Raw genomic sequence first — 15,786 nt, forward strand, 5'->3', positions numbered from 1 at the left:
GGAAGTTTGTTGGCTTATAATGAATTTTGGTCACAAACCTATGTCCTGGGACAGAGGTAGAAAAGTTAAGGGAAGCTTAGAGTTAGTGATGGGCCAAGTGAAAGTGACGACAGGGTGGAAACTGGCAGCAAAGGCGATGAAACTTCTGAGTTGTGTACAAGATCAAGAAGCAGCACCTAGATAGTCACTTGTGTACCGCGAAGTAGCGGAGGTGGGGGCCCGAGAAGGACTGAAACGAGGACTGTTCCACTGACCCCACAGGCATGGTTTGGATCCATGCAAGTTCTTGTCGTTATGCCTTTGACTTGGAGGAAATGAATGAGAGTTGAAGAAGGAAAAAGCTGCTGGAGGAACTCAGGGGGTCAGGCAGCATCTGTAGAGGGATATGGACGGTTGACCTTTCATCTGGACTGATGAAGAGTCTCAACCCAAAACATTGACTATTTCCCTCCGCAGATGCTGCCTGACCTGCTGAGTTCCTCCAGCATCTTGTTTTTTTTGCTCCAGGTTCCACCATCTGGCATCTCCAGAGTTAGAGAAGAAATTATTCGATGTGCTGCAACAAACAATCTGCTGGAAGAACTCAGCGCGCCATGCTGTGGGAGGAAAGGAATTGTCAATGCTTCGGGTCGAAACCCGGCATCAGGACTCAAATCATGTCTCAAAACCTGCCTCAAATCAGGACTCAAAACCTGCATCAGGTCTCCATTGTTCAATGTGATAATGAGTTCAGGCAGGTCCCTGAGGATGGTGGTGTAGGAGAACCAGTTGACCTTCATGTTCAAGGAAGAATCAAAGGGCACAGGACATCATTTGTGGGATGAAGATAAAGAGAATGTGAATTTCCATGGTGAAAATGAGCTGATTGGGACCAGAAACTGAAGCTGTCAAAGTAATAAGTGCATCAGAGCTGTGTGGGAAGAGCAGATTCAAGAGAGGAATGAGTAAGTTCTATAGGACAAGAACAGGCTGATGAACCCTGGAAAGGAGGTGGAAGTGCATGATTTGAGAACTATAAGGCTGGAGGTGTGGAGGAACAATCACCAGAGGAAATGAAGTCAGTGACTCTTTGAGAGGGAATGGCCTGATGTTCAGCGGTGGAGTCATGGTCCAGTGGGAGGTGTGAGGAGGTTCCGAGAGCTGGTGTTCAGCCTCTGTAAGGTACCCAGTCTCTCTGCCTGTACCTCACTGTACTTGTGCACATGACAATAAACTCCACTTGACTGGATGACAATATCGGTGGTGGTGGGGGGGGGGGGGGGCGGTGGGTGGTTGTGAGTGCTGAGATTAGAATGAGTAAGGGCAGTGGAAAAATTGGATGGTAAATATCACACCAGCAGTTAGTGATGAATGGATCTAGAGGAGATAAGAGGCCAGAAGCAGGAGTCCAAGTGGATTGGGAATTCTGAAGATGAAATTGGTAATCGGTTCAATATTGTCACATGTACTGAGATACAGTGAAAAGTTTTTGTTTGAATGCCATCCAGACATATCATTTCATACATAAGTACACTGAGATAGTAAAAAGGAAAACAGAATACAGAATATAATGTTACAGCTACAGAGAAAGTGCAGTGCAGGTAAACAAATAAAATGCAAGGGCCATGACTAGGTAGATGGGGAGATCAAGAGTTCATCTTGTAGAGTATGGGAGGTCCATTCAAGAGTCTGATAGAATCAGGATAGAAGCTGACCTTGACCCTAGTGCTCTCAAGCTTTTGTATCTTCTGTTCAAAGTGAAAGAGTAGAAGAGAGAAAGGGTCACACCAATTGGCCATTGGCAATTGGGTACACATGGCCAATGTTATTGGAACACGAATATATTGCGGAATCTCTGTATCACCTAATCTCCTCCCCTGGCAGGATGCCAAGTTTTATCAACACTAGGACTTCAGGTTTGAGAAGGTGAGGTCTCCTCTCCTCACAGGACTACCCGGAGTGGGGTTTACAACTCAGTGGGCCAAGACTTTCTCTGGGCATTTCAGAGTGGGATTTTCCTTGCACACTTCTAACCCCTTTCAGTAACCCAGGAGCTAAAATCACTGTCTGTCCCCAACTGTTGACCTCTTACTGACAAAGGTTAACATTTCCAAGCTGACACCTTATAGTTGTGAGTGTTGAGATCATTCGCCTTGCAACAGTTACTCCTGTTTTTGTTCTTGCAGTAAGGAATGCAATTAGCCACATCTGGACCGGCGATTTGCCACATGTGGCCCGTGTATTGGACGGGGCTGGCCGACCGTCGGATTCTCTGTTCTTGGCGCAGTCTGCCTCCCGAAACCGATTGCAAAGAGCGAGCAACAGAGAGAGAGAGAGAGATCGGTCCTTGAGGCGAACCTTTTACAGTTAATAACTGTGGAGAGCGTAACCAAACCTTTGTCCCCCAGATCTGTAACTTATCTGCAAAATACCTCTTGCACTTTAGTGTTAACCCCTCTCCCCCGTCTACATAGCGGGAAGGAAGAAGGTTCTTCTTCACGTCCGAGAATCAAACGCTTACTTCGCTGTGTCTGGGACAGAGGGGGAGGCGAGAGTGGGTCGAGGCCGCCTTGTCAATATCACTGAAACTGATCAGGCAACCAGCCCCTCTCCTCACCGGTCAAAGGCGCTCACCCCTTGGACTAGCCATTGACAAACTGGAGGCTGACAACTCGAACATCTCCGAATGTATTTGCATTTCAGGCAAAAATATCCGCGGTGCGATCTGCAAGCCATCAGAATTTCATCCCGGCGCTGGAAATAAGGCGATGGGTCATTGAGGTGGCAGAATTGGAGGGTCTGACCCACACTTGCCCGTACAACGCGGGGTCCCCCACCCCTCTCCCCCTCTACACCCCATCCCGGCTCTCCCCTTTTAGTTTATTGTCATGCCATAGGTTTGAGTCTTTTGGAGATGATCGCTTGGAGGATGGGGAGGGAGGTGGTTTTGCGGTGGCGGCGGTAGCGGGGAAGGGGAGGGAGAGCAGCCTGTATCCCACCCCCCCCCCCCACCATCCCCCCCCCCTCCCCACGCCGCCCGTCATCTGCTGCATAGAAGGGCGGAGGAGGGTCTATAAATAGAGGGGTAGAGAGCTGGAGGGGTGCAGACAGCAATCTGCGGCGTCCAACGGAGCAATTGCAAGACTTTATCATTGCAGATTATTACCGATAAATCGATTCCTTTGGGAGAACCAGACGCCGTGCGCTCGAGCCTAACCCTGCCCTGTTGAGTCAGTGCTGACAGTTGAAGTATTAACGTTGGCGCCGCTTCCACTCACATATTCTTCACCTCCCTGGCGCTCTCTGCAAGACTCGCCTCCTGCCATGTCTTCTACTGGATGGTTCCTCCTCTGGACCGCGCTCCTCATACTTGGGGTCCAAAGGATTGACAGCGGCAAGTCCAAGGTCAACTCCATCAAGTCTCCCGTCAACGGGCAGTCTCCGGAACCACTGCCGGCCAACAGATCCACCGGCATCCCGCAGGCGAAGATCAATAAGAAAGGCGCCGCCGGGAGCCAGGTGAGTGGACTCTCCTCCTGCGCTCTGGGATGTCCCATCGGCAACGAGTTGGGGGGAAAGGCAGAGGGTTGTTTTTGGAGGGGAGGGGGTGTTTCTCTGAGATTGGGTCTTGCACCCCACGGATAGTGTTTGATGATGCTGTTGCACATCTCGGCATTGGGCTGAGACCCCTCAATCCCACGCAGCCCTCTTGTTACCTCCAGCTTTTGGTCTGTGCGATGGTTCGGGGGGAAATCGGGGACGGTGGGGGTCGAAGGGAGACAGAGAGAGAATGAGAAGGTCCCATTTCCCACCGGAGTGAGTTTTCTGTTGAATCTGCGGACTGGTCCGTCTGTAATTGGTGGAGGGACGGTGGATTCTTTGGAAATATTACACTGATCTCTGTCTGAACGTTAAAAGATTTGCTCTGTTCTTGGAACGGGGACGGCTGCTCAGAGATCTGATGGATGCCAGGAATGACACAGAGATAGACATAGATTCTTCCTCTAACGGCAGGTCCGGAGAGAGAGAGATTGGGTTAAATGGGGGAAGTTTTGACAGAAAGCGGGAGAAGCTACTTTTTCTCAGGAAGGGGTCGAATGCGCCTCTGAAACAGAGAGCATCAAAGGGGAAGCTGCCGGCAGACACAAGCCGCTTTTCCGCGGTACCTTTGGCGGGTCTCCACTTCACGGGAGCCAACCACTTTCAAATTACGGAATCAAACGGTCTTTAATTTCCTTGTTGCCGCTATGGAACTACGCTAGAGCGGTAAAAACGCCGAGAAAATTCAAACGCACCGCTGTCAGCAACATAGATCGAGCTCTCTGGATCCTTAAAGGGGAAAAGAACACTGGGCTCTTTGTCACTGATATGGACCGGTTCGCTTTAATGTCCCTTCTATATGTGTAGCTATTTTGAAGCAATTCTCTTTAAAGTCACCGAGCAATTAAACTTCGGTAAACCGCAATGAAACTTCTTTAAGAAGAAGTGGAAGATTTAGTATCAGAAATATTAGTGCAGTATGAGGTTGGAAATAGAGTTTACTTTGCCATGTATTTATGACGGGGGGGGGGGGTTCAGTATCTTCAACTGGAATAATTAATAACATATTAGCAGGTTACCTGGTGAATCCATATTACTGTTAAAATTATAAAAGCCATTTTGGTGTCAGCCGTTGGCAGCACTCTCACCTCTGAGGCCAAATGTCATTTTTAATTCTTGATCCATGTGCTGAAGCTTTGGTGTGATACTGAACTTTGGTGTGAGGTGTAACATTGCTGATCTGCCGAATCTGCTCCTCTGGCGAACGGAAGCATCCCATGAGAAAATTGGAAGACCTTGCCCCAGTGTCCTGACCTATAATTATCCCTCAGCCAGCATTACTAAAGAAGATTTTCTGCCTGTGGGATCCTGCTGTGCACAATGTGCCACATTTTGCAACAGTGTCTACACTTCAGAATTTCTTCATCAGCTGTAATGTGCTCTGGGACAACTCCAGATCATGAAATGTGCTGCAGAAATTCAGCCAGTCTGTCTCACCTACCACAAATGTACCAAATAGGGTCCATTCAATAATGTGCAGACTCAGCAGATAGAGCCACCTATTCAGATTCTGCATTTTATAGCAGCCTGTGGTGGCATGCAATGAAGTTGTCGCTGAGAGGATGGTCCAGTTGCAGTTGTAATATATGCATTTATCATACAGGATTGAATGACTGGGTGAACAGGAAAGAAAGAGCTTGTGTTTATGCAGCATCTTTCATGGGTGCCCCAATGAAATACTTTTCAAAATGCAGTCATTGCAGTGAATACAATAGCCAATTTTCAGACAATAAATTAGACTGGACAAATAATGTGTTGTGGATGGTGGTTGAGGGATTTAAATTGATTAAGGCACAGGAGAACACCTTTGCTTTTCTTTGAATAATGGCAGGTGATCTTCCACTTGTATCTCCACTACAGAGAACTGTGAAGGCCTTATTTTAACATTTCATCCAAAAGGCAGCAAAGCAGAACATCTCAAGAGCACAAGAATTCAAGACAGTAATAGACCCCTCAAGCTTGCCCTACCGTTCAATATGATCAGTATTGGCTAATCAATGTTGGCCTCAGTTTCTGTGCCAGTTCACCAAACCCCTCAATCCCTTGATCTTTCTGCCTTAAGTTTATCTAACTTACTGGTGTGTTATCCTGCATTATATCCTCAAGAATCTGGAGGGGATCTTAAATGAACAGTTTTCTGACGCAGAGCAAGGCTTCAACCCTGAGCCAAGGCTGACACCTTGTGTCAAGAATTTAATCCGAACGTGGAACAATTATTTACAACAACATTTCAACTACCACCTTCAACATATGAAATCATTCCAAGATTCATCAGAGGAGTTTAAGAAACAAAAAAAAACTTGACAAGCCACATAGGGGAATATTAGGTGAAATAGTGAAGTGCTTAGTCAAACAAATGAGGTCAAAAGGAATGTTTCAATGGCAGAAAGAGAGGGGGAGAGGCAGAAAGGTATAGAAGCAACTCCGGAGACTGAAACCCTAGCAGCTCGCAATGGGCCAGTGGTGAAGTAATTACATCTGGGGCTGAGGAAGGAAGCATTGTGTGTGTGCAGGTATCTCAGAGAATTAAATAGAAATATACATACTCAGCAGGTCTTGCAGCACCTGTGAAAGGGTGACTGGAACAAGAGGTCCTCCTTTGCAACTTAAAACTTGTTGGATTTCTAATTTTCCTACTTTTGGTGAAAGACTATCAACTGAAACACAGATTCTGTTCTCTCTCCATAGACACTGCCTGACATGCTGAGTATTTCCAACATTTTTCGTTTTAGTTTTGGATTTTCAACATCTGCGGGTTTTGCTTTTCAGTTATCTTGGAATGTTGTTGGGCTAGTGAAATAGAATTAGTAAGATCGTAGAGGGATACAAAAACAAGGTGAGAATTTGAACATTGAGAGTTGCTTGAACGGGAACCAATTTAAGTCAATAAGTGAAAAGGGAAGGGTGAATGCAAATTGGTGTGAGGTAGGAAATGCGCAGCTGAATTTTGAATGACTTCAAGTTAAGGAAGGATTCACTGAGGGAGACCAGCCAAGAGTACATTGGAATAGCCAAGTCTAGAGGTGTGGATGAGGGTCAAAAACAGATAGAGTCATACAGCACAGAAATGGGCTCTTTGGTCCACCACGTCCCTATCAACTCATTTGCCCATCTATACTAAACCCATTTGCCTGCATTAGGACCACATCCTTCACTGCCTGGCCTATACAAGTGTCTGTCTAAATGCCTCTTAAACATAGTGATTGCATCTAATTCCACTGCCTCCTCTGGCAGCGCATTCCACATGTCAACCACTTACTGTGTGAAGAAATTATGCCTCAGATCCCCTTTAAAACTCCTTCCTCTCACATTAAACCTCTGCCCTCTTGTTTCTGCCCCCCATGCCACTGGATGATGTTAGGCAGGGTGGAGTTGGGCAATGTTATGGAAACAAAAACTGATGGTCTTGATGATGATGGCATGGATATGTGATCCAAAGCTCATTTCGGGATCAAGTATGATGCTGATATTACAAATAGTCTGGCTAAATTTCAGACAAATACCAATAAGAGAGATGGAGTTGGTGGCTAAAGAATGGGGCAATAAGACAAAGGCTTTGGTATAAAGTTGGAGGAGATGCCTGCTCATGGAATGACAATGCTGGACTCACAGTCTGGGTCATGAGAGGTGGAGCTGAGAGTTGGATGTCATTAGTTTAAATGTGGAATATGATGCTTTGTTTTCTGGTGATGTTACCAAGAACAGCATGTGGGTGAGTAATGGGGAGGGGGGAGGCAAATCAGGTCCTTTGAGGAGATTAGAGGTGAAGGCGTGAGAAGCAAAATTGTTGCAGGTGATTATTGCACTATAATCCTCATCAGTTAGCATTGACGTTCATCAAAAGCTTGTTTGATTACAATGAATGGAGCAAATCAAAGACAGCACCACTTATTGGTTCTTAAGAGGTATCACTGCCTTTTATAAAAGGAAGTTTACAGGGAAGAGAGCTAGGACAAGCCATGGGAAGGATCACCTCACTGTGATCAGACTGGCCTGTTTCCGTTGAAGTAACGTGGTCACAAAGTGAGCCACTTTTTTCACCAAAAGCTCAAGAAATTGGTTCAAACACAAGACTGAAAGAAACAGGCCACACAAGCCCTCAAATGAGTTCTAACATCGTCTGATCTGATCTGCAGCCTCAGCTCAGTTTTCCTGGCATAGATCTTGATTCCTCTGTGGTCCAAAAATCTGTTTATATCAGCCGTAAAACTAATCATAACCATTAACTATTCTCTGTCCCTCATCTCAATCTTCATTGGATGTCCGTGTATTCTGAAAGAATGCCCCTTTGTTCAAGGTTCCCCCAACAGAGGAAGCACCTTGTAAAACTTCCTCAAATATTGCAGAAGGATTATCTCTCAGTTTTCCAAATTCCACTCAAACTTTCTTCATCAGTCATCTCTCCATCCCAATAATCAATCCTATGAACTTGTTAGATGTTCTTTCTCTGAGGCAAGTATATCTTTCTTTAAACAACAAAACAAAAACTCTACTCAATATTCCAGGTCTGATTGCCTCAAAGATACTTTAGATATTTATTTATTGGTCACATGTACATTGAAACACACAGTGAAATCATCTTTCTGCATTACTACAAATGTGCTGGGGGCAGCCCGCAAGTGTTGCCACTCTTCCGGCACCAATACAGCATGCCCACAACTTCCTAACCTGTACGTCTTTTGGAACCTGTACAGCTGTAGGAAGACTTCCCTACCTTTGTACTCTGTGCCTCTACCTTGTTATTCCTTTTGTTTTGCACTATTTATTTATTTTTCTAACTTAGAGTAATTTTATGTATTTGTACTGTAAGCTGCCACAAAACAACAAATTTCATGTCATCTAAGTCAGTGATAATCTGATTGATTGTCTTGAAATATATATCATTTCACGGAAAGTATCTTATTTACTAATATGTACATGACACGTAATCTCATTTTAATGCATCGTTCTACAAGATGATAACATAGGAATTACAACACAGAGTCTCACCATGCAGCTGAACCGGTCCATGTTAGTATTTACCGTCCACAGTTTAGTAGTCCTAACCTTCTGTTTCTGCTCCATTCTCAATATTCTCCTTTGTCATTGCTTGAGGGCATAACATCTGTTTTAATCACTAGCCCTGAATGTGGATTCCACAGCCAAAAAAAAAATTCTTTTGCTCTCTTGGCTAAATCTCTAACATTTAATCTTATAGCTATCTCCACCCCTCAACCACTGGAAGGAATCTGCCCCAAAGCTGCCTAATATTAAACATCTCCCTCTCATCACCACTTCATTTCTCTGTACTAATGAAAAGAATCTGCTCATTTCAAGTTCTTCTTTATATATCCATTCCTAGTAATTATGTGCTGCTTAGCACTTCTATTATATGTTGCTATGATCGGTGACTGAAGGGTTAAAGTTAATTCTACTCTATCTACAAAACAATCCTGATATTTCACAGCACACACCAGCTCCAATCCTCGATTCAGATCTCACTTTGATGTGTTACTTACATTGCTCAACTCAAAATATTTGACAATTCAGATTTTCTAGCATTACACTTTGAATTATTAGAATTCCAACAGGTCAAGTTTACAGCAGACAAATGACATTTTAAAGAACAAAAGCGTTAATGTTTTTTGTATAGTTGTAGGGAATAGCATTTGCAGAAGGCTTTTTTGTCAATTACACAAGATCTTGATTTCTTTCTTCCCCTAGCTGCGTAAGGAGGAGGAAAGAGAGCGAGAGAGAATAGTAGCTCAAATGGGTCGGGCTGGGAGGGTAACAGACAAATGAAGGGAACCATCAGGGAAGGAGCTGGAGAGTAAACAGCAGTGGTGAATGATTAATGAATGTCTGGGGTATCCACAGTCAGCAAAGGTTTTTCTGGTATAATATGTCTGAGAAAATAAAATTATATTTGTTTTACTCTGTGTATAAAAATAGCAAGACAACAAAGAGACAGTTAGATAGCAAAACAAATGAGATTAAAGGCAATGCTTTCAAAAACTGTAAATGATATGAAGTTATGAGGGAGGTTTAAACATCTAAAAGTTCCAAACTTTCAAAACTGCATGGAGCAGAGTGGGTGTAAAGGTAGGGGTTGCTTAACAGCCAGGATACTGCCTGTGATCATTCATTTCACTGGAGTTGGAAAGCAGTATGCTCATGAGGGCTGGGATTCCCTGCAGCCTCACTGTTCCACCATCCTACTCCTCACTGAACCACCCCCGCATGATGCAATCTCAAAGCTGCAGATTAGAATCACTCTCATCACTTCTGACGCTTGGTGGGTTTCATCTCCTGTTCATCAGAAGTAACCTTCCTCCCCTATACCTGAACAGGAACCGACTTGTGGCGGCAGGGCTTTACCATGCTATTGTATGTAAAGGTCCTGGCACTCCTCATGGGTTCCAAATGTATTACTTTTCACTGTGTGAGGGTGGTAGTGTGTACTTCCTGATCCAAGTACTCGATTCCCTCATTGCCATCTTCTCACATTCTATGAAAGTTCTAAATTCAAGCATCCCAAGGAAACCTTTCCTTTCTCTCCTGAGGTGCAATTCTCAGGCACACCTCACCCAGCTGACCCACATTTAAATAAGATAAGATAAGATATCTTTATTAGTTACATGAACATTGAAACACACAGTGAAATGCACCTTTTGCATAGAGTGTTCTGGGGGCAGCCCGCAAGTGTCACCACGCTTCCAGCGCCAACATAGCACGCCCACAACTTCCTAACCCGTACGAATGTGGGAGGAAACTGGAGCACCCAGAGGAAACCGGAGCACCTGGAAGAAACCTATGCAGACACGGGGAGAACGTACAAACTCCTTACAGACAGTGGCCGGAATTGAACCCAGGTCGCTGGCGCCGTAATAGCGTTACGCAAACAGCTACACTACTGTGCAATCTGCTGGAGGAACATCATCTATGGGGGCAAAGAAATTGATGCAGGGTCTTGATCTGAAACATCACAGATGCTGCTCCACCTGCTGAGTTCCTCCAGTAGATTGTGTGTTGCTTCAGATACCAGCGTCTGCAGTCTCTTGTGTCTCCAACCTCTATTTATGGCTGAGACTCTGAGACTGCTCGAGAAAATCACATCAAATTCTTATTCTCATCTGGCATCCACATGCTCTCATTAGGGTTCTTTGGAATCATGTAAGAGTAGGGCAGATTTTATTCTTTTTTGTATACTGTAAGTGTCTGTCAATTGTTTAGTCTCCTCCTTCTACCTTGGTTGAGATAAGTTAACAGGGTGCAGACCTGATTGAAGATAGGATTTGCTTCTAACGTCATAGCTATTTCACACTGAAAGCCATTTTTTAGCAACAGGAGGACCCATAATGCTTAATACTCAAGTATTTGTATCAGACTGAAGCAGAATATATTGCTCAACAATTCTTGCTATACATGCAGTGTACATAGCTTTCCACTGAGAAGCAGATTTGACATTCAGGTTTGAGCTCCAGTCTCAACAGCACAAATTGAATTCAGTGAAGAAGCTGCCATCTTATAAAAAGCTGGTTCACCAATGTCCTCCAATTAAGTAAGTGTGCTTTCTCACTTTCACTCCAATCATTACCAAACCAAGTACACATTTCTTGGGATCTGGGTGTAGCTGGCAACAGCATCAATTATTGCCTTCTCTAATTGCCCTTGTGAAGCTGGTGGTAAGCCACCTTCATGAACCACTGCAGTCCTTCTGGTGAAGGTATTCCCGAAGAGCTGCTGGGTTTAGACAAAGTGAAGACCAATAATGTTTCTCCAACTCAGGATGGTGTACGACTTGAGGGGAATGTGCAGGTAGTGGTGCTCCCATGCATCTACTGCTCTTATTCTGGTGGAGATCACGCATTTGGGAGGTTTGTCGGAGTAGTCTGGGTGAATAGCTGTGTTGCATATTGTGAATGGTGCACGCTGCAGCTGCTGTGCACCTACAGTGGAGAGAATCAATGTTTAAGGTGATTGATGGGGTGCCAATTAAATGGACTGCTTTGTCCTGGATGGTGATGAGTTTCTTGAGAGTTGTTAGAGCTGTCCTCATGCAGACTAGTGTAAAGTATTCCGTCATGCTCCTAACTTGTGGCTTGTAGATGATAGAAAGGTCTCGGGATGTCACTCCCTGCAGAATACATAGCCTCTGAGCTGTCTTGTCATTAAGTGGACAGTCTAGCTGAGTTTCTGGTTAATGGTGACTGACAGGAAATTGATGGTGAAGGATTATTAAATGTCAAAGACAGGATAGACTCTCCTTTGTTGGAGATGGTCATTGCCTGGCACTTCTGTGGCATAAATGTTACTTGCCACTTGTCAGTCCTTGTCAGGGTTGTCTAGATCTTGCTACTTGGAGACATGGGCTGCATCAGTTGCTGAGGAGTTGTAAACACAGCTGAGCAATCATCAGCAAACATCCATACATCTGACATTATGGTGGGAGGAAGATAACTGATGAAGCAGACAAAGACGGATGGGTCTAGGACACCACCCTGAGGAATTCCATTAGTAATGTCCTGGGCTTGGGATGATCAACCACACCACCCTCCTGCAATGTATGACTCCAACCAATGGAGTGTTTTTGATACCTATTGACTTCAGTTTTACTGGAGTATCTAGTTGCCAAGGGTCAAATGCTGTCTTGATGGCAAAGGTAGTCACTCACTCTAGAATCCAGTCTCGCACTATGTGGTTGGCTCTTATAATCTACAAGGGAGGAGAAATAACATCTTGCAAGAAAAATGAAATAACTTGAACAGCCATTTGATTAATATCAACAAATTGCCAATATATACTGTAAATCTTGACTGCAGAAAATAATGTCCCAAAGCACTTTGCAGAGGCATAAAGGTAATGGAATGCTAAGTCAAACATAGGATGTGAGAAGTAGCTTTAATTTTAGTAAAGGGATAGTATTTATGAGGGTATTAAAGGAGGAATGGAGGATAGTGGGAAGAAGTTCTGGCTTAGCAGTTGAAAGCATGCAAGGGAAAAAGTTGAGAGAGGATGGGGCCAGGAGGAAGAGAGCGAACAAATAGAATTTAAAAATAAAACATCCTCCTCTTCTGAGCACCCCACATTTGGAAGGAGGCATTGGACTTGGAGAGATTGCAGTGTAGATAAACAAGCTAGATATCTGAACTCCCCAAGGCTGAGTCACAAGGAGAGGTTACACAAACCATAGCTTTATTCCCTGGATTAAGTGGTGATTTGATCAAAGTTTTCAAGATATTTAGCTGAACTGATAGAAGAAATGCATTATGTATTTGGCACTGGTATCTCAGAGTAGGAAGCCTGAACTAAAAAATTAGATGCATACCTTTCGTGACTGAAGTTAGGAAACATTTCTACACATAAAGAGTATTAGAAGTTTGGAACAACAGTTGCTGTTGAGAAGTTTGCCTGATTTTGATAGGTTGTTGATAGGCAATTGAGTGAATAAGAGAAGTGATGGATATAGGAAGGTGACAGACCTGCCATCATCCCATTGAAAGGCACCAGGGGCAATAAGTGGCCCCTTCTTGTTCTATTGTTTCTGTAGTTCACATCTATTGTAGCAAATGATAATTTTGCCACATTCCTTTCTTGCTCAGTAGTAGACTCGCAGAATCAAAGAATCATGAAAGCATGGGAGATTCCCTTTGACCCACTGAATCTATGTGGAGCTCTTCATTGGCAGTCTACTTTGTCACATACCCCTGCTCTTTTCCCTTAGCCCTGGAAATTAATTTCTCCCAAGTACCTATCCAATTCCTATGGAGAATCACAGAGCTGTGGAGCACGGAACAGACCCTGCATCGGCCACCAAGCTCCCATTTACACCAATCCCATGCTTCCATTTTGAAAGCCCTGAATGACTCTGTTTCTACCAGTCCCAGAGAATAACCACTTACTGGATAAAAAAAGCTTTTCTTGGGCTTTCTGCCCAACATATTGAATCTCTGCCCCAGATCTTGAACTATCCACTACCAAGAGCAATTTCCCTGATCTAGACCCATGATCTTGTACACCTCTATCGAATGTCCTATCCAGCTTTTAATCCTGACTCCTGCAGCTTTTAACATGTGGCTTGTGGCACTTATCTCCTTGCCAATTGGATGGCTACTAGGAACAATGAAAATATATGATCTTTTAGATTTATTTTGATAAACAAGCATATACATAAGTTTCATTTGCCTTTTTTTCTTCTGCATTATCTTCCCTTTACTTCTGAAGATGGAATTGGAATTGGCTTATTATTGTGACTTGTACCAAGTTACAATGAAAAACTTCTCTTGCATACCATTCGGACAGATCAATTCATTACACAGTGCATCAAGATGGTACAACGTAAAACAATAAAAGACTGCAGAATAAAGTGTAACAGCTACAGAGAAAGTGCAGTGCAGGTAGACAATAAGGTACGAGGTTAGAATGAAGTAGATTGTGAGGTCAAGAGCATCTTATCATACTAGATGCTGCTTTATGGGAAATGCCTATTGCCTGGTAACTAGTTTGATCAAACATTGTTAGTGCTTGAACTAGTTAGTAGCAGCTGAACCAAAACTTGCTTTTAGATGTTTTTTAGATATTTATTTATTCGTCACGTGTACATTGAAACACGCAGCGAAATGCATCTTTTGCATTACTGAGAATGTGCTGGGGGCAGCCCGCAAGTGTCACCAACAGAGCATGTCCACAGCTCCTAACCTGTACATCTTTGGAATGTGGGAGGAAACCAGAGCACCCGGAGGAAACCCACGCAGACACAGGGAGAACGTACAAACTCCTTACAGACAGTGGTGGAATTGAACCCAGGTCACTGGTGCTGTAATAGCGTTACACTAAACTTCCCAAACATTGCCAGTGATAAAGGGGAATGTTGTAAAAGAGAGAAAATAACATGTTCAGAGTAGTTCTATGCATGTTATATTCCACAGAAATCTAGTGACATTGTGTCTCATTAATTTCAATAATCTAACCTTTTGTGCACCTTTCTTAAATGGAACAAAGCAATGACACCTAGGCATTAGAGCAGTGTGTGATGATAGCAGTGCCATTCTGTACTGTAGGTATTGAAATAACGTACAAACTCCTTACAGACAGCGCGGGAATTGAACCCGGGTCGCTGGCGCTGTAATAGCATTACGCTAACTGCTACACCACTGTATTTGACCAATTTCTTCCATGTCTAGATTTCCCAAGTGGTCAGTGGCTAATAGCCTGGGGCAGGAAAATCAGTTTGTTCTTGCCCTTCCTACATCAGATGATGCAGCAAGTCCATAACATTCCAGTTCAGATCAGGAGGCAAATTATGGAACCATGACCCAGTTCCTTGTTAGCTATTCATCACTGGAGATGCTGGAGATTTTATGGTTTGTTATGTTGAGTACTGATGCTCAGTATTACTAAGCGATGTGGTATGTTTGAATTTCTTTTCTCCAAGTTCATATATCATTAAACTGGAGAGGGTGCAAAAAAGATATACAAAGATGTTCCCGGGACTGGAGGGCTTATGTATCAGGAGAGTCTGGATAGGCTAGAACTTTTTTTCCCAGAGTGTGGGGCAAGGTAGTGTAGCAGTTAGCGTTACACTATTACAGCGCCAGCGGCCCGGGTTAAATTCCGGCCACTGTCTGTAAGGAGTTTGTACATTCTCCCCATGTCTGCATGGGTTTCCTCTGGGTGCTCCAGTTTCCTCCCACATTCCAAAGATGTACAGCTTAGGAGCTGTGTGCATGCTATGTTGGCTCCGGAAGCATGGTGACACTTGTGGGCTGCCCCCAGAAAACTCTATGCAAAAGATGCATTTCACGGTGTATTTCGATGTACATGTGACTAATCAATAAACATCTTATCTTATCTTAGGAGGCTGGGTGGTGACCTTTTAGAGGTATATAAAATCACAAGGGACGTAGATAAGGCGAATAGCCACAGTCTTTCCCCCAGGATATGGAGTCCAAAACTAGAGGGAGTAGGTATAAAGTGAGAGGGGAAAGATTTAAAAAGGGCCTGAGGGGCAACTTTTTCATGCAGAGGGTGGTGAGTATGTGGAACAATCTGCCAGAGGAAATGTCGGAGGTGGGTAAAATTATGACATTTAAAAGGCACTTGGAGAGTCACGTGGATAGGAAAGGTTTAGAGGGATATGGGCCAAACACAAGCAAGTCGGACTAGCTCAGTTAGGCAACTTGGTCAGCATGGGTGAGTTGGGCTGAAGGGCCTGTTTCCGTGCTGCAT

At 44.1% G+C, this 15,786-nt stretch overlaps 1 protein-coding gene across 1 annotated transcript in view; it reads left to right on the top strand.

Annotated features, from left to right (window-relative positions):
• Positions 1-3,102: 3,102 nt before the first annotated feature.
• Positions 3,103-15,786, top strand: part of dkk2 (dickkopf WNT signaling pathway inhibitor 2) — a 34,922-nt gene continuing 22,238 nt past the window's right edge. The window contains exon 1 of the mRNA XM_052009159.1: positions 3,103-3,498. Within this exon, the coding sequence (XP_051865119.1) occupies positions 3,304-3,498 (195 nt within the window). The 5' untranslated portion in view covers positions 3,103-3,303. The remainder of the gene's footprint in view (positions 3,499-15,786) is intronic.

Source organism: Pristis pectinata, chromosome 2 (assembly GCF_009764475.1).
Source record: "Pristis pectinata isolate sPriPec2 chromosome 2, sPriPec2.1.pri, whole genome shotgun sequence".
In the NCBI taxonomy this organism is placed as follows: domain Eukaryota; kingdom Metazoa; phylum Chordata; class Chondrichthyes; order Rhinopristiformes; family Pristidae; genus Pristis; species Pristis pectinata.